General features: G+C 51.0%; 2 protein-coding genes and 1 pseudogene across 3 annotated transcripts; 2 read left to right on the top strand and 1 right to left on the bottom strand.

Moving 5' to 3' along the window:
• The first annotated feature begins 346 nt into the window (after positions 1–346).
• LOC119859987 (arf-GAP with dual PH domain-containing protein 1-like) lies at positions 347–9,641 on the top strand. 2 transcript variants are annotated; one of them, XM_038412985.2, is made up of 11 exons: positions 359–887; positions 2,080–2,210; positions 4,247–4,338; positions 4,422–4,504; positions 5,361–5,473; positions 5,955–6,101; positions 6,702–6,785; positions 7,464–7,526; positions 8,091–8,162; positions 8,794–9,025; positions 9,147–9,641. In XM_038412985.2, exons 1-11 carry the CDS (start codon positions 797–799, stop codon positions 9,173–9,175), a joined length of 1,137 nt encoding a protein of 378 aa, XP_038268913.1. In that variant the 5' UTR covers positions 359–796; the 3' UTR covers positions 9,176–9,641. The 2 variants fall into 2 exon arrangements, with proteins under 2 accessions (XP_043376459.1, XP_038268913.1); XM_043520524.1 differs by lacking the exon at positions 9,147–9,641 and having other exon boundaries at positions 347–887; positions 8,048–8,162; positions 8,794–8,948.
• A 5,865-nt stretch (positions 9,642–15,506) lies between these two features.
• LOC119845797 lies at positions 15,507–16,911 on the top strand (annotated as a pseudogene).
• Positions 16,912–19,845: 2,934 nt separating this feature from the next.
• LGALS1 (galectin 1) lies at positions 19,846–24,249 on the bottom strand. The gene is made up of 4 exons (XM_038419042.2): positions 24,095–24,249; positions 22,045–22,124; positions 20,334–20,505; positions 19,846–20,052 (listed from the first exon to the last, which is right to left on the bottom strand). Exons 1-4 carry the CDS (start codon positions 24,101–24,103, stop codon positions 19,906–19,908), a joined length of 408 nt encoding a protein of 135 aa, XP_038274970.1. The 5' UTR covers positions 24,104–24,249; the 3' UTR covers positions 19,846–19,905.
• Positions 24,250–25,794: the final 1,545 nt, after the last annotated feature.

Genomic DNA, 25,794 nt, shown 5'->3' with positions numbered 1-25,794 from the left:
CTTACGGCTTCTCTTCCATATGACAAATCTCCCGACTTCCTTTAAAGGAGCAGCAGTTCAGTCCGTGTTGGTGGGAGCAGGACACAGGCTGTTCTGTTAGTTACAGGGTGGGTGCTGTGGTTGTTTTCAGCCATGTCAGTGTGCCTCAAAACACAAGCTGCAGGACCCCCTGAAATATCCAATCACTATGTAGACAGTGTGGTCTAGTGGTAACAGCAAGGGAGTGGGCATTAGGACTCCCACCTTTGCCACTGACTTGTTGTGTGACCTCAGGCAAGCCACTTAACTTCCTCATCTGTACTTTGCAGGGAGCTTGCGAGGCTTCAGGAATGCTTATAAAGTGCTTTGAGATCTTCTGATGAATCCTGGCATATTATTAATTATGAGGCGGCCTGGTGGCCATTAGTCCTACTCCTGGCACTGGGTGTCACCTCTGAGCCATGGCTGTGTTGCCTTTAGGAACTTGCCTGCTGCTTGTGTTCTTTTCCTGGGGCTTGTCCTTTTACCAGCAGAAATGCGGAAAAACCAGTTCTGTGGTTAATTGCTGCACTTCCCTTCACGCCCACACTATCGGCCTTCTCCTCCTTCTCAGCCTGCACACACCTCTGTCTCTTTCCCTCTGCTGCGCTCTGTCAATCCAATAGGATTTGCTCTCCTATTTTATTAACCCTACTGATCCCCTGCCCCAAGCCCCTTCTCCCTTGGGCGAGCCAGTGGGCTTGATCACAGGTAGAGATCACAGGTAGCTGCCTTCCTGGCCCTGCCCTGCCCTGCCCAAGGGCAGCTATTGGAGACAATGGCTGAAAAGAGTGACAAGAATATGAAAGCCCTAAAGGAGGTGTGGAGGAGAGCTGAGAATGCCTTGTGCGCAGACTGTGGGAAACCAGGTGAGTCTCTGGGGTCTCAGTAACGTGGGTGGGGGAAGAGGCTGCAGTGGAGAGAAGGGGATAGTTAGCAGAGATGGGTCCAAATTGGGGCTTGATGTTGGGGAGAGAGTTCCATGGGAGGGGCAGCCAGAGTAGCCAGCTTTGGGGAGGAAGCTGAGGAGTAGGTGTCAGAAACTGTCTAGCCTGGGGGCGGGTGGTGGGAGCAGTGTGTCAGGTTGTGGTGGTTTGATATGGGCTGTCTGGAGGAGTTTCTCCTCCATGGATGGGGAAGGTATGGTGGGAGAATCATTGGCCTAGCTGGACATTACGTGCAGGGATTTGTTTTCTTGTGTGTGGAGATGGTACCTGGGTAGAAGAGATCCTACCGTGTGCAGTGGAGAAAGAACAGGGACATCCCACCGCTTGAAGTGCAGAAAGATGTGCAACCACATCACCTTGGGCTGCTGTCATGTCAGAGCTGAGTAATTACCTGGGGTCAGGCCCAGTCAGGATTTGACAGAGAAGCTTTTGAAGAAATTGCAGATGCTGCAAAAAGTGGTGTGAGTGATTCAGAAAGCCATCCTCTCCTCGGAGCCTGCCACTGAACCAATGTCCTGCCATGGAGATATTTTTCTACTGGAAGTGACATCTTTTGAAAGGAATAGAAATCCAAGGTCCTAATCCTGGAGGAACGTTAAAAGTCCCCATGACACTTTCAGCAAAATGAGGGTGTTAGCCCCAAATTCAATTTTGGTAATTAATCACATTTTACCTTCCTAAATTCCTACTTGTTTCAATTGGATTCAGTGTTGTTCTTCACTTTCTGTGTTGAACAGTGATGTGTATTGCTGTGCATTGTTAAATAGCTGCCATAGCTGCCCCAGAGGTGGTTGCATTTCTGTATTGGGTGAATGATTCTCAGAGAGAGAAAAAGAGAGTCTGTAAAGTTTTTTGGGATCCTTCAAAATAAAAGGCACAATATAGATATAAGATCATTATCCTACTGCTTGGAGCAGCAGGAAGGATGGAATGATAGTGATGTATTTTATTAGTTGGTATCTATTCCCCAGCAAGTGACTAACTCAGCTCACATGACATTGAGGTTATACAGCCCTCTGCATCTATTTCCCTGGGAGCCTTGACAGCACATTTCTCAGTAATGGCATATCTCCCTTGAGTACCTGCTACTGATCCCCTTTTTATTTACCCTCAGATCCTGACTGGGCATCTTATACTTTGGGTGTCTTTATCTGCTTGAGCTGTTCAGGGATCCACCGCAATATCCCCAACATTAGCAAAGTTAAATCCTTGAGGATGGACCACTGGGACGAGGCCCAGGTGCAGGTGAGAGTCTTCCTATCTGCATCCCTGCTGCAGTGCAACTGAAGTCAGGGTTCTTTGTTCATAACACTCAATTTCTTGGGTCCTGTGAAAGTGAAACCACATGATCAGGGCTTTTGAGTCATGCTGTTGGACATTCATTTTGATTTCATAACTAGCCTCTTTGCTAGTAGTAGGGTTTTAATACCCCAGTGGAGATGATTCGCCCCAACCCATCCCTCCTGCAACTTGATGGACGATGCACTTGCCCTTTGGTGGGCAGAGTGAAGGTAATGGCACTGCACAGTGATGAGCTGCCAAAATCTTAACAACGGGTTCCCTCCTCACCCCATGAGGCGGTTGTTGCCCACCCCCGCCCCCCGGGACGCCTGCCCCATCCACCCCCCTCCCCTGTCCCCTAACTGCCCCCAGAACCGGAGCCAGAGGCACCTGCCGGGGGGGTGAGGTGGAGTCCCGGAGGTGCTTACCTGGGGCAGCTCCCAGGAGGCATCCAGCAGATCCCTCTGGCTCCTAGGGGCGGGGAAGTGTAGCTGGGGGGAGCAGGGGGAGCAGCCGCTTCCCCACTGATCACATCAAAAGTGGCGCCTTAGGCACCGACTGCCTGGGTGCTCCAAGGGTGGAGCACCCACAGGGAAAATTTGGTGGGTGCAGAGCACCCACCGGCAGCTCCCCACCCCGCACCTGACCCCAGCTCACCTCCGCTCCACCTCCTCCGCTGAACGTGCCGCCCCGCTCTGCTTTGCCGCCCCCTGCCCCGGCTTCCCGCGAATCAGCTGTTCGGCGGGAAGCTGGGGAGGGCTGAGAAGCAGGCAGCAGCTTCCCGCTCAGCCCGAGGGTGGCGGAGGTGAGCTGGGGTGGGAAGCGGTACCCTTCGCGCCCCCCCCCCCGGGTTACCTGCTGCAGCGCGGGCGGCCCTCCTCACGCCCCCCCCCACACCTGAGCTCACCTCCGCCTCCCTGGGCCTAAGCGGGAAGCCGCCGTTTGCTTCTCAGCCCACCTCAGCTTCCCGCGTGAACAGCTGATTCGCGGGAAGCCTGTGGGAGAGGAGAAGCAGAGGGGGGCAGCGCCTTCAGGGGAGGAGGCGGAGGCGGAGTGGAGGTGAGCTGGGGCCGGGGGTGGGGCGGGGAGCTGACGGTGGGTGCTCTGCACCCGCCAAATTTTCCCCTTGGGTGCGCCAGGGCTTGAGCACCCATGGAGTCAGCGCCACTTTTCGCTGGCTAAATTTAGAAGCCCTTTTAGAACTGGTTGTCCCTTGTGGAACAACTGGTTCTAAAAGGGCTTCTAAATTTAACAACCGGTTCTAGCGAACTGTTGCGAACCAGCTCCAGCTCACCACTGGCTCTGCATTATTCCTACGTCATGTTATTTTATGACTAGGGTGGAAGTCTGCTTGAAACATACCCTGCCAAGATCCAGGGTCCCCTTGGCTGCAAACAACTGATTCCCCACCAGTAAACACCAGGGAGACCAGTCCCTAGGTCTTATGCAGGACTCAATAGTCCAAGCATGGCACCCCTTCCACCTCCACCTTGGAAGACTCTGGGAAAAGCTTCCAAATAGTGCTGGATCAGTTGGGATCTATGGGAGCTTGACTTCTCCGCCCACTGTTCCCCTGGGCATTCACCAGGTCTTCCAGTCAGCCATGCAAAATCATCCGTATAGCACCACTCTTTGGAAAGGAGTTGGGAACTCTGGGATATGGTCCCAAAAGGCTTTGCTGCTGCCACAATACATGGGATGGAACCTCAAGAGCACTAAACAAATGTACACACACCAAGTGTGTGTACACTGCCCCCACGTTAACCACTTTGGGGATAATTACATTGGGTTCAGTACAATCGATGTAAGTCTCTAACTCAGACAAGGCCTTTGAGACTTGATAGACACCAACCCTTGTGTAGTCACTCATCCAGGACATTTCAGTGGATGGGGAAGGGGATCTGCTTAGATGGCTACACCCTGCATGTGGGGGGTGGGAAAGGCCCACAGTACAATTTGCATCAAAGGGAAGGCGCTGACTCTCTTGTCTTATTTTGCAGTTCCTGGAGCAGCATGGGAATGTGGTGGCTAAAGCCACGTATGAGGCTCACATCCCCATTTACTATTACCAGCCGACTCACGCCGACTGCCAGTAAGAGTGATTACTTAAGAGAGAGTGGTCACTTCTGGGATCCTTCAGTCTGTCACTAAGCTCCACATTTTGTCACCCCACAGAGTCCTGAGGGAACAGTGGATACGGGCCAAGTACGAGCGCAAGGAATTCACCGAGCCAGGGAGACAGCTGCCGTATTCCAACGGTAAGAGCACGGCATGGATTTATCCCTTACATTTATACTGCCCAAGCCCTGGCTATGTGTTGACAGGGCACTGTCATGAGAAAGCTCGCAGCACTGACATCTCTGCTGGCCCAGTCAGTGCTACTGTGAAGGAGCTCACATTCTGGCTTGAACTTACAGGGCATTATTTTGAGGAAGCTCATGGTGCTGACATCTTGGCTGGGGACTGCCACAAGGAAGCTCACAGCACTAGTGTCCCAGCTGGCACTGATGGGGCACCAATGTAATGGAGTTCACAGTGCTGGTCTGGCCCCAGTGTCTTCCTCCACCCCACTCCCAACGACCACAGTGGTCATATTTGAAGTTCTCCTGTCCGTGCAGCAAAGCAAACTCCTGTACCCAAGGGCATGCAGAACGAAGCAGGCAGAGCTCTGGGTCAGTGCCAAGTGCCTACGTGTGGTGGGCTGGGAGGCTGAGGCGTACATGTGGAGAGCGAGCTCTCTCACACACCCCGTCACTCGCAGCTAGGCAGGCTCCCAGTAGGCGAGGAGGAGTGAGGGGAATGCTGGTGAACATGTGCTCCATTGCGAGGTGTCTGCCAGGGAGCTGGGAGACAAACCAAGGAGCACTACCCATGGAGAGGTTAAAGTCCTTCTCCCCCATCCTTCCCCTCACACTTTCTCTCCCTCTTCCCTCTGTAGCCAGGTACAAGAGAGCCCGGCACAGGGCCCCATTCCCTCAGACAGAGCTTTCCACTGGAGATTCTCCACATGGCACTCCACCACGCACGCAGTCTGCAAACACTGGCTGATTGCAGCTCTCTAGTGCCCACTGTGGCCAATAGGGTACCTTCTCAGACTGGCCTCTCTGTTCCTAGGACTGAAGGAAGGGATCCTCTGGAAACGGGGCCGGGATAACGGGCAGTTCTTACCCCGCAAGTTTCTCTTGTCTGAGAGAGATGGGTGTCTCAAGTATTTCTCCAAACCAGACGTGAGTATGGTATGCTTGGGGGGCAGCTCCTGCCTCTCAGTGCACCCCAACCTGGGGAGAGTGCCCCCTCCTGCTGATGCCAGGGAGACATTTATATTCTCCCCACACAGTCCTGAGGACTCCCCTTGCACCCTCAGAGTCCCCCACGCTGGGACACAGTGCCCCTTACTGGTAAAAGGGAGATAATTTCCATTCTCTACATTCCCAGAGGGATTCTCCCTTGGTGCTGGCAGCACAGCCCAACCTGGGGGGAGAGCCCCTACCTCATGCCATGGAGACATTACTCTTCTCCCCTTCACAGTCAATGCACCCAGACCACTGACACACTCCCTCTGCTGGTGCTAGGAAAGCCTTTCCACTCTCTCTGCCCTGGGGACTCTTCTCTGCTTGCCTTGTCAGTGCCCCTCAGTCTCTAGCCAATGGTTTCTATCCCATCTGTATCTTTAGGGCCATATCTCATCAATTCCATTTCCTTTCTCAGGCAAAAGAGCCCAAAATAAATATTAAAATTGACACTATCAATGCCACATTCCAGCCAGTGAAGATCAAGAACCCCAATGGCCTACAGATCAGCTACCTCAAGGACAATAAGACCCGCAATATCTTCCTTTACCACAAGGATGGAAAGGTACAGGGGGCTGTCCTAGCCCCAGACAGCAATCCCAGCCTTTAGCAGTAGCAGGTGCTGGAGGGAATGGTGTAGGAAAATGCTGGTAGAATCACTGTATTAAATGTTGTGGGAGTGCTCCGTGTGTGTGTGTGTGTGTGTCACTGGAGGAAAAGGGGCAGGAGGACTGGTTCGGGGATGAGTTGTTCTAGAGCAGGGGTTCTCAAACTGGGGGTTGGGACCCCTTGGGAGGTCGCGAGGTTATTACATGTAAGGTCGCAAGCTTCAGCCTCCACCTCAAACCTCGCTTTGCCTCCAGCGTTTATAATGGTGTTAAATATATAAAAAAGTGTCTTTAATTTGTAAGGGGAGTCACACTCAGCGGTTTGTTGTGTGAAAGCGGTCACCAGTACAAAAGTTTGAGAACCACTGCTCTAGGGTATAATTTAGGAGCCACTGTAGAGACTGGTATATAGGCTTTTGGGAGGAAACTGAGGAATGCTGTGAGAGTGTGGGCCACAGGAGGAGCTCCTACATATTCCCAGGGAGCTGTCTGGAGGGGTGGGATGGGTGGTTCAGCACTGGTTACTCTGAAGTTCTCTGTCCTGCTTCCCTCCGCAGGAGATAGTGGACTGGTTCAATGCCATACGCGCAGTGCAGGTTCATTACCTGAAGGTGGCATTTCCCGTGGCCAGTGACAACGAGGTAAGAGATCACCTGAGAGTAATAACCAGCCCTCCTGCTGGTATCTAACGCCACCCAGATAAAGGAACTTCTCTGTTCTCTGAGTCCTCTGGGGAAGGAGTCACTATTGTGGCTTGGCTAATGTTCCCTCAAATTTTTTACATCCATGTGCGGAATTAATTTTGCTATGTGCACCAATATGGAAGTGATGTGTGGTGGGTGTGGGGCCAAGGAGTTCAGAGTGTGGGAGGGGGCTCAGAGCTGGGGCAGGGGATTAGAGTGTGTGGGGATGGTGAGGGCTCTGGCTGGGGATGCGGGCTCTAGTGTGGGGCCAGGGATGAGGGGTTTGGGGTGTGGGAAGGGACTCAAGGCTAGGGTAGAGGGTTGGGGTGTGGGGGGGAGGTAAGGGCTCTGGCTGGGGGTGCAGGCTCTGGCATCCTAACAGTGGTGCGGATAGAAGGGTCTGAGATGGGAAGAGAAGAGCTGCTCTCTGACATATCCCACCGAGACAGCCATCTCCCCTGACAAAGCAGGGAAGGTGACATTAACTGATGGAATTTAGAAGGGGATTAAGATCATGAGAAAGATAGAGAAGAAAGGAGTTGGAGCGCTGAGGGCAGGCTGAGAAGGAGGGAGTGAACAAGAAGAACCAGCTAAAGTAAAAGATGTGCTGGGATATACCATTCTCCTTTTATGCAGATCAAAAGCCGACTAATGCAGAAATTCCTGAAGGAGGGATACATGGAGAAGACTGGCCCCAGGGTAAGATGGGATGGCACAAGAAATCTAACAGAGGGGAAGTTGCCACAGAGACACTAGGGTTCCTGACCTGCCCAGGTTCATTTCAGCATCCTCATGTTTGTCTTCATATCCCCAGACTTCTCAAAGATCCACGGCAATGCTGCTCTGTGCCTCAGAGGGCACAGCTAGGGGTCTCATCGGGGAGCAGTGAGGGTGGCAATGAGGAGATGCAAAATTAGATGAACATGGAGGCTGAATTCCTCACTCATCCCACAAGAGTGGGTTTATTAAGTGTGTATGTGTGTGCATGTGGACCTTGGAGACTGAACTTCCCTGTCACCTGAGCTCAGGGGCACTTTGAGTGAGAAGTCTGTATGTTGGTGGAGACACTCAGGTTTGAAAGAACATGGGTACTGAATCCCTTCTCACCTCAGCAGAAGTGGGCTCCCTCCAGGTCAGGGATTTTGAGCCCAGTTTGTGTGTCTAGATGCAGCCCCAGATTTAAATGAAATGCGGTAGCAATTCCCCTCTCTCCCCCGCAGAGGGCACTCTCCTCCTACAAATGTCCCCTCTTCATCTCCACAGCAGAGAGAGGCTTTCAAGAAGCGCTGGTTCACACTGGATCACCGCAGACTCATGTACTTCAAGGATCCATTGGTAAGTCAGAACTTGGATTGCATCCAGCTCTATCGTGCTGTGCTCTGGGGCAAGGAACAGCCAAAGGGTTCCTTTCCCTAGTGGGGTGGAGGTGAGACACAACTCCTCAAATGTCCATCAACAGATGCTTAGCCTCCCCATTCCACACACATCTCTCTCCCCACCCACTCAGTCATTCCAAGCCCCGTGCTTGCATCAGTCCTGCAAGCAATGGGAACAGGGTTATAATAGCAACATGATGGAAGTGGCGCTATCTCAAGATAGCGGAAAGGGGGACAGGAGACCCTTCTTATCCAGCCATCCTCTGCGTAATCCCCCCTTAATGCCCTTCCAGAGCCTCCAGTTCCTCCCTCCATATTATTTGGTCTCTTGTTCCAGAGATCATTGCTCAGTGCCCCCTTCCCAAATCCCATCCCTTCTTAGTTGCTTCCTCTGAATACAACTCCCCTGGTGTTCTGAACCACCAGTTCCCTTTATCCCGTTTGTTGTCACCCCCCCCTTAGACCTTCTGCACTTATCTGCTCTGCCCCATCTCCCAAACCCCTAGCTCAGGAGGTGCTGGGACCATGCCTGTTTGGATGCCTGCAAATCCCTCCCTATGACAGATCTGTCTTTCCCTCCTGTGGTGCAGGATGCATTTGCTAAAGGCGAGGTGTTCGTGGGCAGTAGGGAGCATGGATATAGTGTCAAGCAAGGGCTGCCAGCAGGGGCTCAGGGCAGCTTCTCCTGGCAGTATGGCCTCACCATCATCACCCCCGACCGGGAATATCTCTTCACCTGCGAGACCGAGAGCGACCAGCAGGACTGGATCACGGCCTTTAGTCAGGTCATTGAACAGCCCATGACCCCCCAGGAGTATGCAAGTAAGTGCCAGGATGGTGTTCACTTCTCTCCTCCTGCGCCCGCCCACCAGCCTCATAACAGAGAGAACTGAGGCTGGCCTATCTCCTGCTCTGATATACCCTCTGTTTGCCTTCCCTACAGTTGAAGCCTACTTCAAGCTCAGCTCCTAAGAACTCCCCGGAGAACCTGACTCTCTCTGCCTTAGCTCAGAGGGAGGGTGCTATGGGAGAGAAGAGGAGCTGTGCACCAGAGAATCTAGACTCTCCCAGTACCTCATGGCTTGGAGCACTTTTTCTTAAACAGATCAACCAACCTCCCTTTGTTGCGGGGGGGGGGCAAATTAGGCTGTACTCCTTTAAATGGAAGACACATTCCAAGACTGAACACTCAAAGCAACCAGTCACTGAGACCACTCCTAAGCAATGTTGTAATCGAACTGGAGACCGGAAGGGTCTGTCCTCCAATATCAGGCTTTGAAGGTTTGCGTACCACGAGTGGTGAAGGAGGTGGGGGAGTGTTATCTTTTAAACTTCCATTATTGCACCTTATTGGAAAAGGGGAAGCCACCATAAAAGTGGAAACAGCCAAGCATTCAGTCAACATGAGTGGTTTGCAGGGTGGAGTGCAGCTCTGGCAGGGAGCATAGTCTAGAGGCAATTATAACCTTACAAGGAAACGGCTTCTCAATTGCTTAGCGAGAATTGAATTTTTCTGGAAATATAATGACATTTGACATTTTACCATCATAAATCCAGGAAAGATGTTTAGAAAATTAGTTCTACAGCCAGGGCTGGCACCTTCTTTTTCATTGACCAAGCCAGCTGCACACAATAACCCAACTCAACAGCTGTAGCATTGTCAAGTTACATATTCACAGGCGACCTTCCTCCAAAATTCTGCTGCAAAGATTAAAGAACTGATGTGTATGTGCATATATAAATTAGGGGATCATTGATACGAGTATGGGGAAGACACTGTATGACTATCGACGGTTTGGCAAAAGCAGAGACTGTTTTCATTCTGAGCTGTACGTTTTAACAGTTGTGGGCATTCCATGATAATAATACCTAGCTCTTACCTAGCACTTTTTAGCAATAAGACCTCAAAGCACTTTACAAAGGAACAAGTATCATCTCCAGTTTACAGATGGAGAAACTGAGGCACTGGGAGGTGAAGTAACTTGCTCAAGGACCCCAAGCAGACCATGAGAGCGCTGAAAACGGAACCCAGATCTCTTGATTTCTAGTTCAATGCTCTATCCACTAGGCCACCCTGCCTCCATAGAAGTATAATCCACTGGATTGGCACGTGCGTTCGTGTTCTCCTATTAGTGCCTGGCCCTAACAAGTATAACAGCCTACTACTTACACATAGCTAAAGGAGTTCTTCATTAGCTCAAGCTGTAAAGGCCCGTGTTTTGGATCCTGGAAGTTGCAGGTTCAACCCCTATGGATATCTGATGTCTCCCTGGTTTAGTATACAAGCAGCATGTGTATGTACATAGTGGCTATTAACAAGGACTAACTGGAGTTAATGGTGCACTGAGTAATGTAATACACAGAAAGAAATGAATAAAAAAATCTCATTGTAGTTTATCTTTGGTTAAGTGAACTCCTGTTCTGTTAAAAGTTAACCCAAAGGACTCGTTCTTGGAGGAAAGAAGATAACATGATAGCAGAATAAAGGGGGCAGAGTCTGTATTTTTCTACAGTGAGCAGAGAGGGCCATGACTATTTTCATCAGAGTCAAGTGACACCCTACAAAGAATTAATGTAGCCAGGCTTCACTTTCCTTCTCTGCCCCTGTTGGGGGGATCCCTTTCTGCCTTTTGGCCTGGAACCACCATGATCTGAGGGACTTTTCATCTTCTGACGGAGATCACCTCACCTTCAGGGACGAAGATAGGGGTCGACAGCCTCGCTCCCCTGGCATGATGGTACTTTCTTCCATAAGGGTAAAGTTCATCTCTGCAGGAGGCAGAGCTCTCTCAGGGGCTTGTCTGAGATTGTAGCATGAACTCCCCCGGGAACTAAGGACCAACACAAACCCCACCCATTCCTGGGTAAGTGCAAGGTGCGTTTCTTTGCCCTGCCTTCTCCAATAAAAACAGCAGTGTGTACATTAAAAAGAACAACTCCCCGAAACAAAACCTTACCAAAACAAAACACTTCACTGCACATTTAATTCTCCCCCTGGGGAAGAGGATGAGAGCAAGAGAATGCACCACGTGACACATATTGGTCATAGCGCTTAGCGAATCCTGGGACGGCACTCAGATACTACAGGGTTGAGGGCATTAGAGACCCTGTACAGAGTGCTTCCCCCACCTGTTGTACACTCTAATCCCTGCGATACCGCCAGTAACTAGATACAGTCAGGGGGATTTGGCTCCAACGCAGACAAGCAACAATATTGAGGATGCAATCCAGTGGATCAGGAGGCTCCCAGGAAGCCTCCCCAATATACACACAATGGTACATTTGATAACTCTGGGTTACATGTAGGCTTATACTATGCAAACACATGCTTTGCTTATGTAACCCCAGCCTCAAAACATGGCTGTCCCCAACTGAATAGCTAACATGGCACATGTCTGGGAAAAGGGGATGGATGTGGGAAGATCAGTAAGATGTAGTAGAGTGTGTGGACATGCACAATCCCGTTCATCCCATATCTAAAGGAGCAGCTCCAGTAGCTCAGCTAGCAAAGGGACACTACACTCTAGAAAGTCAGGTCCCTCATATTCCACTAGGGGGCAGGTTTCAGAGTAGCAGCCATGTTAGTCTGTATTCCAGAAAGAAAAGGAGAACTTGTGGCACTTTAGAGACTAACAAATTTATTTGAGCATAACCTTTCGTGAGCTACAGCTCACTTCATCGAATGCATTTGGTGGAAAATACAGTGGGGAGATTTATATACACACACAGAGAACATGAAACAATGGGTTTTATCATACACACTGTAAGGAGAGTGATCACTTAAGATGAGCCATCACCAGCAGCGGGGGGGGGGGGGGGGGGAGGAGGAAAACCTTTCATGGTGACAAGCAAGGTAGGCCATTTCCAGCAGTTAACAAGAACATCTGAGGAACAGTGGGGGGTGGGCTGGGGGGGAGAAATACCATGGGGAAATAGTTTTACTTTGTGTAATGACTCATCCATTCCCAGTCTCTATTCAAGCCTAAGTTAACTGTATCCAGTTTGCAAATTAATTCCAATTCAGCAGTCTCTCGTTGGAGTCTGTTTTTGAAGCTTTTTTGTTGAAGGATAGCCACTCTTAGGTCTGTAATCGAGTGACCAGAGAGATTGAAGTGTTCTCCAACTGGTTTTTGAATGTTATAATTCTTGACGTCTGATTTGTGTCCATTCATTCTTTTACGTAGAGACTGTCCAGTTTGGCCAATGTACATGGCAGAGGGGCATTGCTGGCACATGATGGCATATATCACATTGGTAGATGTGCAGGTGAACGAGCCTCTGATAGTGTGGCTGATGTGATTAGGCCCTATGATGGTGTCCCCTGAATAGATATGTGGACAGAGTTGGCAACGGGCTTTGTTGCAAGGATAGGTTCCTGGGTTAGTGGTTCTGTTGTGTGGTGTGTGGTTGCTGGTGAGTATTTGCTTCAGGTTGGGGGGCTGTCTGTAAGCAAGGACTGGCCTGTCTCCCAAGATCTGTGAGAGTGATAGGTCGTCCTTCAGGTTAGGTTGTAGATCCTTGATGATGCGTTGGAGAGGCTTTAGTTGGGGGCTGAAGGTGATGGCTAGTGGCATTCTGTTATTTTCTTTGTTGGACCTGTCCTGTAGTAGGTGACTTCTGGGTACTCTTCTGGCTCTGTCAGTCTGTTTCTTCACTTCAGCAGGTGGGTATTGTAGTTGTAAGAACACTTGATAGAGATCTTGTAGGTGTTTGTCTCTGTCTGAGGGGTTGGAGCAAATGCAGTTATATCGTAGAGCTTGGCTGTAGACAATGGATCATGTGGTATGATCTGGATGAAAGCTAGAGGCATGTAGGTAGGAATAGCAGTCAGTAGGTTTCCGATATAGGGTGGTGTTATGTGACCATCGCTTATTAGCACCGTAGTGTCCAGGAAGTGGATCTCTTGTGTGGACTGGTCCAGGCTGAGGTTGATGGTGGGATGGAAATTGTTGAAATCATGGTGGAATTCCTCAAGGGCTTCTTTTCCATGGGTCCAGATGAAGAAGATGTCATCAATGTAGCGCAAGTAGAGTAGGGGCATTAGGGGACGAGAGCTGAGGAAGCGTTGTTCTAAGTCAGCCATAAAAATGTTGGCATACTGTGGGGCCATGCGGGTACCCATCGCAGTGCCGCTGACTTGAAGGTATACATTGTCCCCAAATGTGAAATAGTTATGGGTGAAGACAAGTCACAAAGTTCAGCCAGCAGGTTAGCCGTGACATTATCGGGGATACTGTTCCTGATGGCTTGTAGCCCATCTTTGTGTGGAATGTTGGTGTAGAGGGCTTCTACATCCATAGTGGCTAGGATGGTGTTTTTAGGAAGATCACCAATGGATTGTAGTTTCCTCAGGAAGTCAATGGTGTCTCGAAGATAGCTGGGAGTGCTGGTAACGTAGGACCTGAGGAGGGAGTCTACATAGCCAGAAAATCCTGCTGTCAGGGTGCCAGTGCCTGAGATTATGGGGTGTCCAGGATTTCCAGGTTTATGGATCTTGGGTAACAGATAGAATATCCCGGGTCGGGGTTCTAGGAGTGTGTCTGTGCGGATTTGTTCTTGTGCTTTTTCAGGAAGTTTCTTGAGCAAATGCTGTAGTTTCTTTTGGTAACTCTCAGTGGGATCAGAGGGTAATGGCTTGTAGAAAGTGGTGTTGGAGAGCTTCCTCGTAGCCTCTTGTTCATATTCCGACCTATTCATGATGACGACAGCACCTCCTTTGTCAGCCTTTTTGATTATGATGTCAGAGTTGTTTCTGAGGCTGTGGATGGCATTGTGTTCTGCACGGCTGAGGTTATGGGGCAAGTGATGCTGCTTTTCCACAATTTCAGCCTGTGCACGTCGGCAGAAGCACTCTATGTAGAAGTCCAGTCTGCTGTTTCGACCTTCAGGAGGAGTCCACCCAGAATCCTTCTTTTTGTAGTACAGACTCCAACGAGAGACTGCTGAATTGGAATTAATTTGCAAACTGGATACAATTAACTTAGGCTTGAATAGAGACTGGGAATGGATGAGTCATTACACAAAGTAAAACTATTTCCCCATGGTATTTCTCCCCCCCAGCCCACTGTTCCTCAGATGTTCTTGTTAACTGCTGGAAATGGCCTTGCTTGTCACCATGAAAGGTTTTCGTCCTTTCCCCCCCATGCTGCTGGTGATGGCTCATCTTAAGTGATCACTCTCCTTACAGTGTGTATGATAAAACCCATTGTTTCATGATGCAAACATAGACACCCCATTGTAGGTACACTGGGTTGAGGGGTAGTGAACAGGGTATCACACTTCGGGGGTCTAAAGATGTCAGCCCTTTGGGTGTCTAAGAGCGGTGCTCACACCCCATAAAGTGTTATTGAAAATGGGACAAGTGGTGGACTGCAGTCCCATCAACAGCAGTGGGAAATCTTGCACCAATGTATGACTATTGATGGGGCATATGTGGGGTTTTACAGTGCAAAGCGCCTACTGCATTGATTCAACCCCAAATGCCACTCCGCAGTGTGTCCAGTCCACCCAGGTCCCCCTTGGAGAAGGAAGCGGTACATATATCTCTTTTCCCATCCCCTTTCAGGTTAGGAGCAGAAAAGCAGTGTGTTGGCTGCCCTGACAACTTGTTCCCTATGAACACATTTCCAACACTGACTCTGGCATTTCTAGTCTGACTGTGGGATGCAATGACTGATGCTCTCAGCCAGCCAAGGGAGTGGGAGTGTCATCTTAAGGTCTAAAGCCTCATTCAAAGGAGTGAAAGAAGAAGTAGCAGCTGCAGAGGGGAAAATTAGAGGCAGGACCAAAAGAGTGAAAAGAAAGAAAGAAAAGCAAAAGGAGGAAGAAAAGGAGAAAGATCTGAAAGTGGATGGAGGAGGGGGAGAAATCTAATGCAATTCCTCACCTAGTGGCTAAGAGCCTAGTACAAACTCTGAGAGCATTGACACTTGGGTATTAAGCTGTGAGTTAGACAAGTTCCTCTGCCCAGAGGGGACGATGGGATAGTTTTGGGGCGGGGGGTGGGAAATCACAATTTTCCTGTGGTTTTCTCCAAGATGAGAGGAAGGAGAGATCCAGAAGAAAGACAAATTACTTGCTCACTGAGGAGGAATTTCTGTTGGTCTCCAAGTGCCAGTGAACACTAGGGAGGGGAGAAGCAAGGTGAAGAGAGTGATGGCACCTCACCGTACATGGAAGGGTATTTAGCTACCCTGGATCTGAAGGCATACGCCTCTTCTCAGCTCCATGGTGGTGTGACAACTGGTAAGGAATCCTGCTGAGCTGGGCTTGTAAAGGATTGGGACAAACTAATGAGCTGTATTGTTTGGTGTGAGAAATAGACTTCCCTGAATGTTTTGGTGTCAGGTCAGTCAAGGTCTCTTCTCACTCCTTCCTTCCCCAGCTTCTCACTCCTTCCTTCCCCAGCTGTCCCTACATTGAGTCTACAGGAGTCCCACACACCAAGGGGAAATGCATCTCTGGCAGTGCATGCTGTAGTTTCTCTCATTACCAGAACGTGTGTTGTGACCCTGGGCTAGTGATGGCAGAGGCGGGAGAGGAAGCTCAGTGTGGTAATTTCTCAGAGGACGGTACTAACTTAGAAGTGGATAGCCCAGTTACTGGGCTCTTGGGCACCATCCTGACAGTCATGTGCCTTTTTGGGATGACAGGGAATGTCTACACACTAGTGGTGACATCCAGAGGCGTGTCTGGCCACTCAGCTGGCTCCCTGTGTGTCTATGTGGTCAACCTAGCCCTGGCTGACCTACTCTACCTCTCCACCATCCCCTTCGTGGTATGCACGTACTTTGCCCAGGATTGGTTCTTTGGGGATGTGGGCTGCAGACTTTTGCTCAGCCTGGACCTCCTCACCATGCATGTCAGCATCTTCCTGCTGATGGCCATGAGCCTGGAGAGGTACTGGGCAGTGACTAGGCCACTGAGGGCCAGGCAGGCCGGGAACAGCTGCCGCAAACTCACCAGCCTGGCCCTCTGGCTCCTTGCGCTGCTACTGACTGTGCCCCTGATGGTCATGATCCAACTGCGGGACAGCAGCAGCCACAACAAGTGAATCTGCTTCCCCATCTGGACGCCCGAGGCCTTCCGCGTTTACCTCACGGTGCTCTTCATCACCAGCATTCTGGCTCCTGGCCTGATCCTGGGTTTCCTGTACTGCCGCCTTGCCCGAGCCTACTGGACCTCAGTGGCGGCCATGCCACCGCGGGTGACAGGCCGGACCTTGAAGCAGAAGCTGTTCTCCAGGATTTTCAGCATCATCGCAGCCTACTGGGCCTGCTTTGTACCCTTCTGGGCCTGGCAGCTCGCTAAGCTGTACTGGAGTGAGGGCCTGGGGATCAGCCCTACTGTCCAGGCATACTTTAACTTTGGAGTGACCTGCCTGACCTATGGCAACAGCTGCATCAACCCGTTCCTCTACACCCTGCTCACCCAGAACTACCGTGAGCACCTGGCCCATAGCAGGGAGACGCAGGTTGGGGAGCAGGCCTTCTTCTCGACGGAGAACCAGGGTAGGGCCCAAGCAGAAGGCATGCCTATGGCCTCCAGGGGACTGCCAGGCAGGGGTCTTGGGAAAGAAAGGCAGGGGGGAACCTCTGGCAATTAAACTCCAAGAACAGCTGCCACCAGGACTTAATGCAGCTTTCTGCTGATGCTTATAGTCTCCCAAGGAATATTAACCCCATCTCCAGCTCTGCCTTCTGCAGTTACCTACAGTGTTTCCTGTTCTCTTACTAAGCAGCACTGATGAGCTTTGACTTGGCACCTCCTCCTTCCCAAATGTCTCAGAGCCCCTGCTCATTCGCTGTCCATTATAGCCCTCCCACCCACTTAACCTATTACCAGCCCTTGGTGCTCTCCAAGAAAGAGACGCTCCTTTGAATGTTAATGGTTCCTCTTGTGGATTCTTACTTGGCCCTCTGCTTGTGGGAGAAAGGGAATTCAACCTTAGGCTTCCTCCCCCCCAGACACACAGTTGAGGCCTCTCACCAAAAAGCAAGCAGGTGGAGAAAGCAGGAGGACCAGCAGCTGATTCCAAACAGGGGGGCAGACACACATGTGCTATTAGTGTCTCTAAGCAGGGAAACCTGCTCTCTCCACTCTGGCAACAGGCTGAGCCCTAGCAAGCTCTGGCTAGCAATGAGTCACCGCAGGCTCTGGGGAAGATTAGCCTGCAGAGTCATTTCCAGGAGTACCCAATTTAGCATCAAGGCTGGACTAAGGGGCCAGGCTCCTGGAATCTCAGCTTTCAGGCAAATAAATGGCACTCCAGGTGTGACCAACACACTGATGTTTGCGTGAGATGGTCTGAAACAAGGGCTAGGAGAACCATGAACAGCTCCCATTCATTTTAATGGGGAAAGGACTGAACCCCCCACTTCTTGGGGGAAGGGGGGAGCGGTGCACAACCCTCAGCAGAGACATCTGAAGGTAGAGCCTCCCTAACACCCCTTCACAGGAAGGGTGAGAGAAAGTCCTGCTCAGACAGGTGGAGAGACCGTCCTACCTCCTCCTGGAGATACCTGTCTGCCTGAAGATAGGGAGTGATGGTCTAGGGAGCTGAGTGAAGCCTCCGTGGCCCAAAGAGCAGGCCCCCAGTCAGCCCAGTAGACAGTTTTCTTGTGGGTGGTCCCTGCAGCTAAACCCTCCAATAGGGGCATGGCTATGGCACAGGGGCAGGCAGGGAATTGCCTTAGTTTGGCCCTGTTTAGCAATTAGCATGAATATGGGGACAGAGTCCCTGGCTTTCCCCTCAGATGTTTTAATAGAGAAACATCCATGTTCCCCACTCATGGCCAGCCCTTGCTTCTGAGGCAGCCCAGATCCAGCAGGAGGGGCGGTAGCACCTTGGTGGAGGGCAGGGCCAGAGGACTGGCTTACCCACAGTAGAGGGAGGAATGTATCATGTGTTTGTAACATGCTTCATCATCACATGCCCAAGATGGAAGTAGTGAGAGTCACACCACACCAGGACTAGCCTGAAAGAGGCATACAGGGTCACTAGCACATTAACAGGGATAACAAAAGCACAGCTTACATGCCTTGCCATAGGCAACAGCTCCTGGGAGTAGGAGTGTGGCTCACACTCAGTGCTGACAGTGCAGCCTAATTTTGCTGAGGGAAGGGGAAGGTGTGGGCAGGGGTAGACATATGCTGTAGCTCAGCCAGCACACTGGATTACCTTTTCTGCACAGAGGAAAGCAGTAAAGAAATTGGCTCTTATGGGTGCCACAAAACAATCAGAGCCCAGCATTGTGGCCCCTATTTTCCCCCTACCATCTACAGTCTCTGATAGGTCTGTGCAGGAGCAAGCATACCTAGCCTCTGCTTCCACCTCCATAGTTATTCTGCAAGCACCCAAGGGCTAGTCTACACTAGAAGTGCTACAGCAATGCACTTGTTGAAGACTCTCTAGCCACCAGGAGAGAGCGCTCTCTGGTCAGCACAATAAAACCACCTCTGAGTGGTGGCAGCTATGTCAGCAGGAGATGCTCTCCTGCCGCCATAATGCTGTCCACCCTGACACTTAGATCAGTGTAACTAGCATTGCTCAGGTGACTTATTCAAACCCCTGAGCAACATAGCTCTAGTAGCAGTGTGTACAAGCCCTGAGTGCCACATAGATGTGATGCTTGGAATTCAAAGTAAACTAGTAGAGGGAGACCCTAGTGTAGTCTGTAGCATGGGTAGAGTGCACACTAAGCAGGGACAATAGGTCAATTATCTTTGTGAGTGTGGCTGGCAAAGAAGTACTGCACTGCTCCTACTGTAACCCACACACCTCCAGGGTGGGGTGTTCTGTCCCATCTAGTGGCACTGAGACCACAGAGAGAGGTTAAGGAGTCTGCTCTATAGCTTTAGCTAATAGCCACTTGGCTTTTATAGATTCATAGATACTAAGGTCAGAAGGGACCATTCTGATCTAGTCTGACCTCCTGCACAGTGCAGGCCACAGAATCTCACCCACCCACTCTTTAGTTCATGCAGTAGAGGCTCATGCACTAAGCTCCAGAAGTCCCTGGTTCGATCCTGCCCACTGATGACCAGGGTCTGTCAGTGTTACACTAGTGCTCCTTCAGGATGGCTAGCAGCCCTGGAAGACAGTACAGTCTGTGTTGTGGGAGTGAGATGGGCCTTTACAAACAAATGTAGGTAGAAGTGAGACAAACCTAGTATGGAGGCACAGGAGTGGGGTGTACAACTCTGGACACATTCAGTGTCGACATGGGAGCAGCCACCTTTATTCTAGTTGAGGTCTTAGACCTTGAGCTGCTTAGTGACATGTAGAGTCAGGACTAGACACATTTACCAGACTCTCAGTCTGAAGGAGTGTGATGTTAGATCCAGATATTACAAAAATTAGTGCAATAAGCTAAGTAGAGCAGCTCTTGCATTTGTTTGTGCCAAGCACAGCCGCACTGCTATAGAAGGTACTTAGTTATTGATATTTTGGTCACATAATCCTAGTCCTTTAGGAAGTCCACCCTCCAGTGTCCCCAGAGAGGCTATTGGACAACAAGCCAAAAGCTGGTCCAATTCCACTCAGCTACACAAGGTACCATCAGGTCTGACGGAAGGAAGTGACAAACCCAGGGAATGGCTGTGGGAAATGCAGCAGACACAAGAAAGAGCTAGTCACTAGGTTTAGTAGATCAAATTCAGTGGTGTTTATTGTGTTTCCTTTTAAATATCCCTTTGGGGAGTTATTCCAACTGGACGGATTTGATTGTGAAGTCCCCTTCTGCATTCAGGAAGTCAATGACCTGGAGACCCAACCGGTTAGGGAACTTGAACTGCTGGTTGTTTGGCAAAGCAATGGTTAGATTACTTGGATCATGAGTGATGAAGATCTGCAAGGGAGGAACACAGAGGACATGTCTGCCATATGTCCATCTTCTCCTCCTGCCCTGCCCAGGTAGCAGGATCTTTAAACTAGAGCATGGGGCTGGAGCAGCTGCTTACTGGTTGTCAGGACTCTGTCTAACCAGCGTGGATATGTGGGAGGTGGGTGTAGTCTCCTGCCCAGACAGGGTCCTGCCCAACTCCTTGGACTGAGCCCCCTCTGTGTAATACCTCAGCTGTGTCCCATGCATAGGGACATCACCCAGATCCAGGTCATTCCAGGCCTCACCTCCACATTGGTGCCCTCCTGGAAGGGGAAGGCAGATTCCCTGTGCTCAGCACCCCACTCCCCTTTGTCCTTGGAGTTGCACACAATGGTGTTCACATCCCCATGAGCATCAAAACGTGGGTTGAAGTGCAGCACTACGTTGGCTTGGTCTTTCCCTAGGTTCAGCACAAAGCTGCAAGATAGAACAAACAAGTGAGACACTGGCAGCCTCATGCATGGCACCTCAGACTGTGGCAGCACCATACACTCTTACCTCTAGGGCCTGTGGCCTTGGTGGTCACCTCAGTCTGACCAGCATGAGGTCAGAATTTGTATAGAGCCCTTCAAGAAAGCTCTAGGGTTCTGCAGGAGGAATTGAGGAGTGAGTAGGGGTGCTCTTTCCTCAGAGGCACTGCCCTAGAAGGGTGCAGTCTTGGCTAGAGACAGAAGCCCTGGTTACTTGGATCCACAGCAACTTTCAGAAGAGGAAGAGTGGGGTGTTAGCCTTGACCAGCTTGGAGACTTGCATTCTGCACCTTGAAGTCCCCCTGGTGTTTCAATTGAGAGCTACATTCTTCCCTTCCTGTCCTAAGGAAGGAATTGCTGTACCCCATTAAACAGCTGCCACCTTCCAACACAGAGGCAGTTACCAACTTTTATTAAAAAGCACCTCTCATCCCACAGGATTTTCCAGGGGAAGAGCCATTCTTCCCTATGGGGCCCCTCCCTCCCTTGGGGCCACCAGTCATGCAGACTGGAGTGTACGGTTTAGGGAGAGGCAGCCCAGAAAGCTGGGCACCGATGCTATCACACACACTTCAAAGGGAACAGGAAGAGTTGGGACATGTTGCTCCTTGGAATGCCGGTCTGTTCCCAGGGTGGGAGCCAATCTCCCCTCCCACAAGGCAGGAAAGCCCTGCCAATCACACAGAGGGGACAGACTTGCTGGGTTTTGGTGGCCAGGCCTGCTGGAGAGACTAGAGGCTCTCAGAGAGTAAGTCTACACAGCAAAAACAAAAACAAAAAAAAAAAAAAAAACACACACACACACACACACCCCAGAGCAGTGAATCTCAGAGCCTGGGTCTAGAGACTTGGTTGTGCTACGGCACTGAAAGATAGCCATGTAGATATTCTAGCTCAGGTAGGAGAGTGGGTTTCAGAGCTTAAGCCACTGTCTATATGGCCATTTTTAGACTGTAGTGCAAACATGAGTGTGGAGACTGGGGCTCTGGCCTAGGATTTATGAGGTTTTTTTTTTTTTAAATTGCTGGGTTGAGACCCCATGGGTATGTCTAGGCACCAATTCTAGCAAGGCTGCCTCTGCCTGGCAGACCTCCTGCAGATCCAGTTGCCCTCCTCCAACCAAAAGCCCCACCTGCCTGCTCACCACACCCTGAGGGAGGCTGTCTCCTTTCTTCACACAGAGCAGCTCTATTTCCCTTCTCTGCACTACAGGGGATGTGGTTGCTACCAGGGGAGGGGACTGGTGGACTTGCATCTGGTTTTACTTATCCTCTTAGCAGAACAGAGGGGTGAGGGGAGGAAGAGATTGCCTCCATGTATATTGGAAAGTGACTCACTGGAAAGTGCAGCTTTAGGCATTAACCCTTTCAAAGCCACTCCCCTTTTCCACAGGAATGGGGAATCCTTCCCTCCACCCTGTAGTCAAGAAGGTCCTGCCACATTCCCTAGACCACTCTGTACATTTCCCCTGCACAGCATGACTTACCTCTTGGCACCTGCAGAGATTTCACCCTTCACACCAATGCGCTTTCCAGCTTTGATGCCCATATTGGTACAAACCATTCCCTGAGGAATCAAGAGGGACATGTTAGTCCCATGGGCTCTGGCTCTATTAGCTACTCCCCTTCTGCACCCCACCCAGCCTGCAGTACAGAACAGGGCATGGGTATGGAAGAGAGACTGAGCCTTTTGGGGACAAGTGCTGCGGACAGGAGAAGGTGTTCACACATTACTTCAGGCAGTGAGAGACAGGGCCCACCACCCCCATGCCCAAGGAGGAGTGCCAGAGACTACACTCCCTAAAGTGGTGACCTATAATGGTTGGGGGCATTCACTGCTTCCCCAGCATAGTTTCCATAGGGGAACAGCTGTGAACTTATTCACCAAGGGGGGGGAAAAATACCCCACCTGGCTTCCCTCCACAAACCTGAGTCCTAAATGGCTCCTGAAATCTAATCCAGGCTACACGCCCCATACACAAAATAGCTCCAGCCACACCCAACCCCCCCCTCACTTAGCAGCTCCCAAGTCTTCACACACTAGCCCAGCTGCATTGGAGCAGAAGCCCCTTTGGTTAGGGACAGGAACTCCCACCCACTGGTTGCAGCCCTGTTATGGGTTGGTTGCAGCTGAAGCTTTTGCCCCAGGATACCTACTGTGAAGCATGCTTTTGTATGGTGGGGTGGTCCGAATGGTGTTGTCTGCATCCCCTGGGTGACCCAAATGGTACTAACTGGGCTCCTTGTTGCAGCCTCAGAGCTAGGATTGGAGTGGGCACATGTCCCTGAACTCACTTCTGCAGAACTGCTCCCCCAGGCAAGGGCTGACCACGAGGTAACTGCCAACTGTGCTGGCCCTGCTTTGTGGCTGGAACCCCTCTGCCCCACCCAGTTTCCCAGCCCTCGCAGATCAGCAACTTTACCAGCTTAGACTTTCTCTGAACGGCTCTTCCTCCTCTGCACCACTAGGGAGGCAGGAGAAAGAGGGCTACCTGCCTAGGACCAGAGCCTCAGCAAGAGAGAGTCATGCCCACACCCCATTCTAGAACTACCTGGTGCCACAGGGTTCTGATTAGGACTGCAAGGTGCTTTCACTGTGGCTCAGACATGTCACCCGCTGCCAGGCCAGGCCTCCTAGCTGTGGACTCATTTTGCATCTTCCAACATACAGGGTCCCAGCCACACACCCCTCTCTGCCCCCAGCAGAGAATGAGCAAACAATACCAATTACCAACAGAGTCCCTGGGCACAATCTATGCATCTGGGCTGCACTGGCTGAAGTCATTCCTCCTCCCACCACTCTAGGGAAGAGGAAGGAGAGGGTATTTCCTAGTCATCCCCCTCATGCAGGTGCTACTGGGGGCGGGGGGGGGGGGGGGGAAAGAGAAGAGAAGACAACCAGTAGGAAAAACTACCTCTCTGGTATTAGCACATTCAAGCAACTCCCTTGCAACCACTCAGTTGGAACTCCACCCCACTGGTCCCTTCACCCTCAGACACCTTTGAAAGCAGGTTAAAAATCAAGAACTTTCTGAACGCTTCAGGCCACAAGTACAAGTAGTGGGGGTAGGTATTCTGGGCATAGGATGTTCAGAAAGAGCCAGCTGCTGTTACAGCAGTATCCCATCTGCAGGTAGGAAAGGAGGAAGTTGCTAGGAAGCATCTAGGCATTGAAGCAACTCTGAACTATTTCCCCACCCAAAAACCCCCACCCCAAAACCCAGCTTCCCCCATGAAAGGAGCAGGGAAGAGCCTTCCTGGAGAGCAGAGATAGACCCCACTGCTCTCATCAGAGATCAGTTCTTGTAAATCATCATCACTCCTCCACCCTCCTCTTAGATTACAGGACATTAGAAGGGGACTGCACAGTCCACTTCACATCACTCCACCCATTCAGGCAGCACAGACAACCCTCAGCAAAGCCCCCACAACTCCCTCCAGCTTGCCAGCAGCCATCACCCTCTGCAACACACCACTTTCATCCCTCTATTCCTACAGCCAACGCCCCAGGCACAAACCTCCCTCCCCTTCACTCACACAAGACATGGTGGTGGTAGTCTTCTCACTCTCCCTCCAGCTGCCAAGATCTAACAAACCAATGCAGGCAAGTATTGTGCTGCTCCCATGCCCTTAAATAGTTGGGCTGCTGCTGAGTCATACACTGAGTCACCCCTCCCTTCAGCCAATCAGAAATAGCCCCCGGGGGGGGCTTGGAATTTTGATGTTAGGTCACACCCTCCCAAAAGCTATCAAGGCAGGGCTTTCTCCCCAGCCTCTGGATGATAAACCAGACCTTCCCCAAACAGCCAGCCAATCATTGGAGTCAGATCCAGCTCCAGTGGCCACAGAGCCAGTGGAAAATAGCTTTAGGATGAGAGTGTTTTAAACAAAAATCCAAGATGTTTAAACAAAAATATCCCAAACCGTTAAACCGAATGAGAATTGGCAGGGTGGGGTGGGGCGGAGCTAGACCCTTCATTCCAGACAGCCTTGGGTGGCTAGAAGCACCAGAACCAAAGTGGTGCACGGGGACCTGGAAGTGGTCCGTGCAAAATGAAATGGGAGCTTCTCTGCCTATCCAGAGAGGATTGGGGGCAGGATCCTTGGGATCTGAGCTCCATTCTCAGCTCCTGACATTGTGGTCACCCATGCACACCTAACTGCTGGCCAACCCACCACCTGTTACATTCCGGATCCATAGAGACCCCTGTCAAGTCAGGGGGGACGAGAGGTGTAACAGCTGGGAGGCAAGTGACTCCAACTCAGCTGTCCTGCATGGTGCATGCCCACAGTCAGTCTGGGGGGACGGGTGTGAAGCTTTCTGGGGCACCCAGTGCTTGTGCAGATCTGTCCCGAATTTCAAATCCACCCCTGAGTAAACAGCGTGGGTAGCATTGTGCCCAGTCACAATGGACCATTCCCATAGGTTCTGCACATTATTTACCACATCAGGTTCGGTCCATGTGAGGGTGATTCATTGTGGAGTGAAAGGATTGCTCTGGAAAAAGTTACTTCACTGCAAAACGGCTCAACTATAATTAAATCTAAAGAACAGAGTGAATCTAGGCAATGGGCCAAGCCTCTCCTCTTGTGGCTTGTGGCTTTGCTTGTATTTTTTTGTTTCTAAATCACAAGGCAGGCTGAGATGCTCCTTCAAGAGTCCCAGAACTTAAATGCACGCACGCTCACTCTCTGAGAGGCTCTCAATGCCCCCATTTACTGTGTATAGGAGTCTGGAAACCCCCATAATGGCTCCCATCTCCCTCACAAGGGTAAAACTAACTCTAGAGTCTATTTAATTCCTTGATAGTAGGGGTCAGGACAGAGGATCATCAGCAGAGCTGGGAGGGAGGACTCAGGACTGTGATAGCAGGAGGGGCTGCTGGTCAGGAATCAGGCACATGGGCAGAGCTGTGGTGTGGTGCAGGGCAGGATTGGTACTGCAGGAGGTATTGTAGTGCAGGAGAGAGGCACCATGGCAAAGATGTGGGGGTGCTGCAGGTCAGGGCTGTGGTGCATTGGCAGAGATCTGCATACGTGTAGGTGCTGGGGAGGGCAGGGGGACCTCGGACATGCTGCAGGGCAATAGACACCCCCAACCCTGAAAGAATCAGCTACTCCTGGGCCAAAAGGGTGGGAATGCTGTCGCCTTTTATTCAGTCGCAGGCTCCTTCTTGCTGACCCCCCCACTACCCCCCCCAGCCTCAAAAGTCAAATAGCAGAGCTTTCAGCAGATG

The sequence above is a fragment of the Dermochelys coriacea genome, chromosome 1, assembly GCF_009764565.3.
Source record: "Dermochelys coriacea isolate rDerCor1 chromosome 1, rDerCor1.pri.v4, whole genome shotgun sequence".
Lineage (NCBI taxonomy): Eukaryota > Metazoa > Chordata > Testudines > Dermochelyidae > Dermochelys > Dermochelys coriacea.
Note: the sequence above shows the minus strand (reverse complement) of the source record. Positions and strands in the feature narration are given on the sequence as shown.

Excerpts from the sequence above, each read along its gene's own strand:
- LOC119859987 (XM_038412985.2), top strand. The coding sequence starts at position 797 with ATGGCTGAAAAGAGTGACAAGAATATGAAAGCCCTAAAGGAGGTGTGG. Across the intron at positions 7,527-8,090 it reads TGGAGAAGACTGGCCCCAGG|CAGAGAGAGGCTTTCAAGAA; the intron begins GTAAGATGGGAT and ends TCATCTCCACAG. Across the intron at positions 8,163-8,793 it reads TGTACTTCAAGGATCCATTG|GATGCATTTGCTAAAGGCGA; the intron begins GTAAGTCAGAAC and ends CCTGTGGTGCAG.
- LGALS1 (XM_038419042.2), bottom strand. Across the intron at positions 20,506-22,044 it reads ATCTCTGCAGGTGCCAAGAG|CTTTGTGCTGAACCTAGGGA; the intron begins GTAAGTCATGCT and ends TCTATCTTGCAG. Across the intron at positions 20,053-20,333 it reads AGGAGGGCACCAATGTGGAG|ATCTTCATCACTCATGATCC; the intron begins GTGAGGCCTGGA and ends CCTCCCTTGCAG.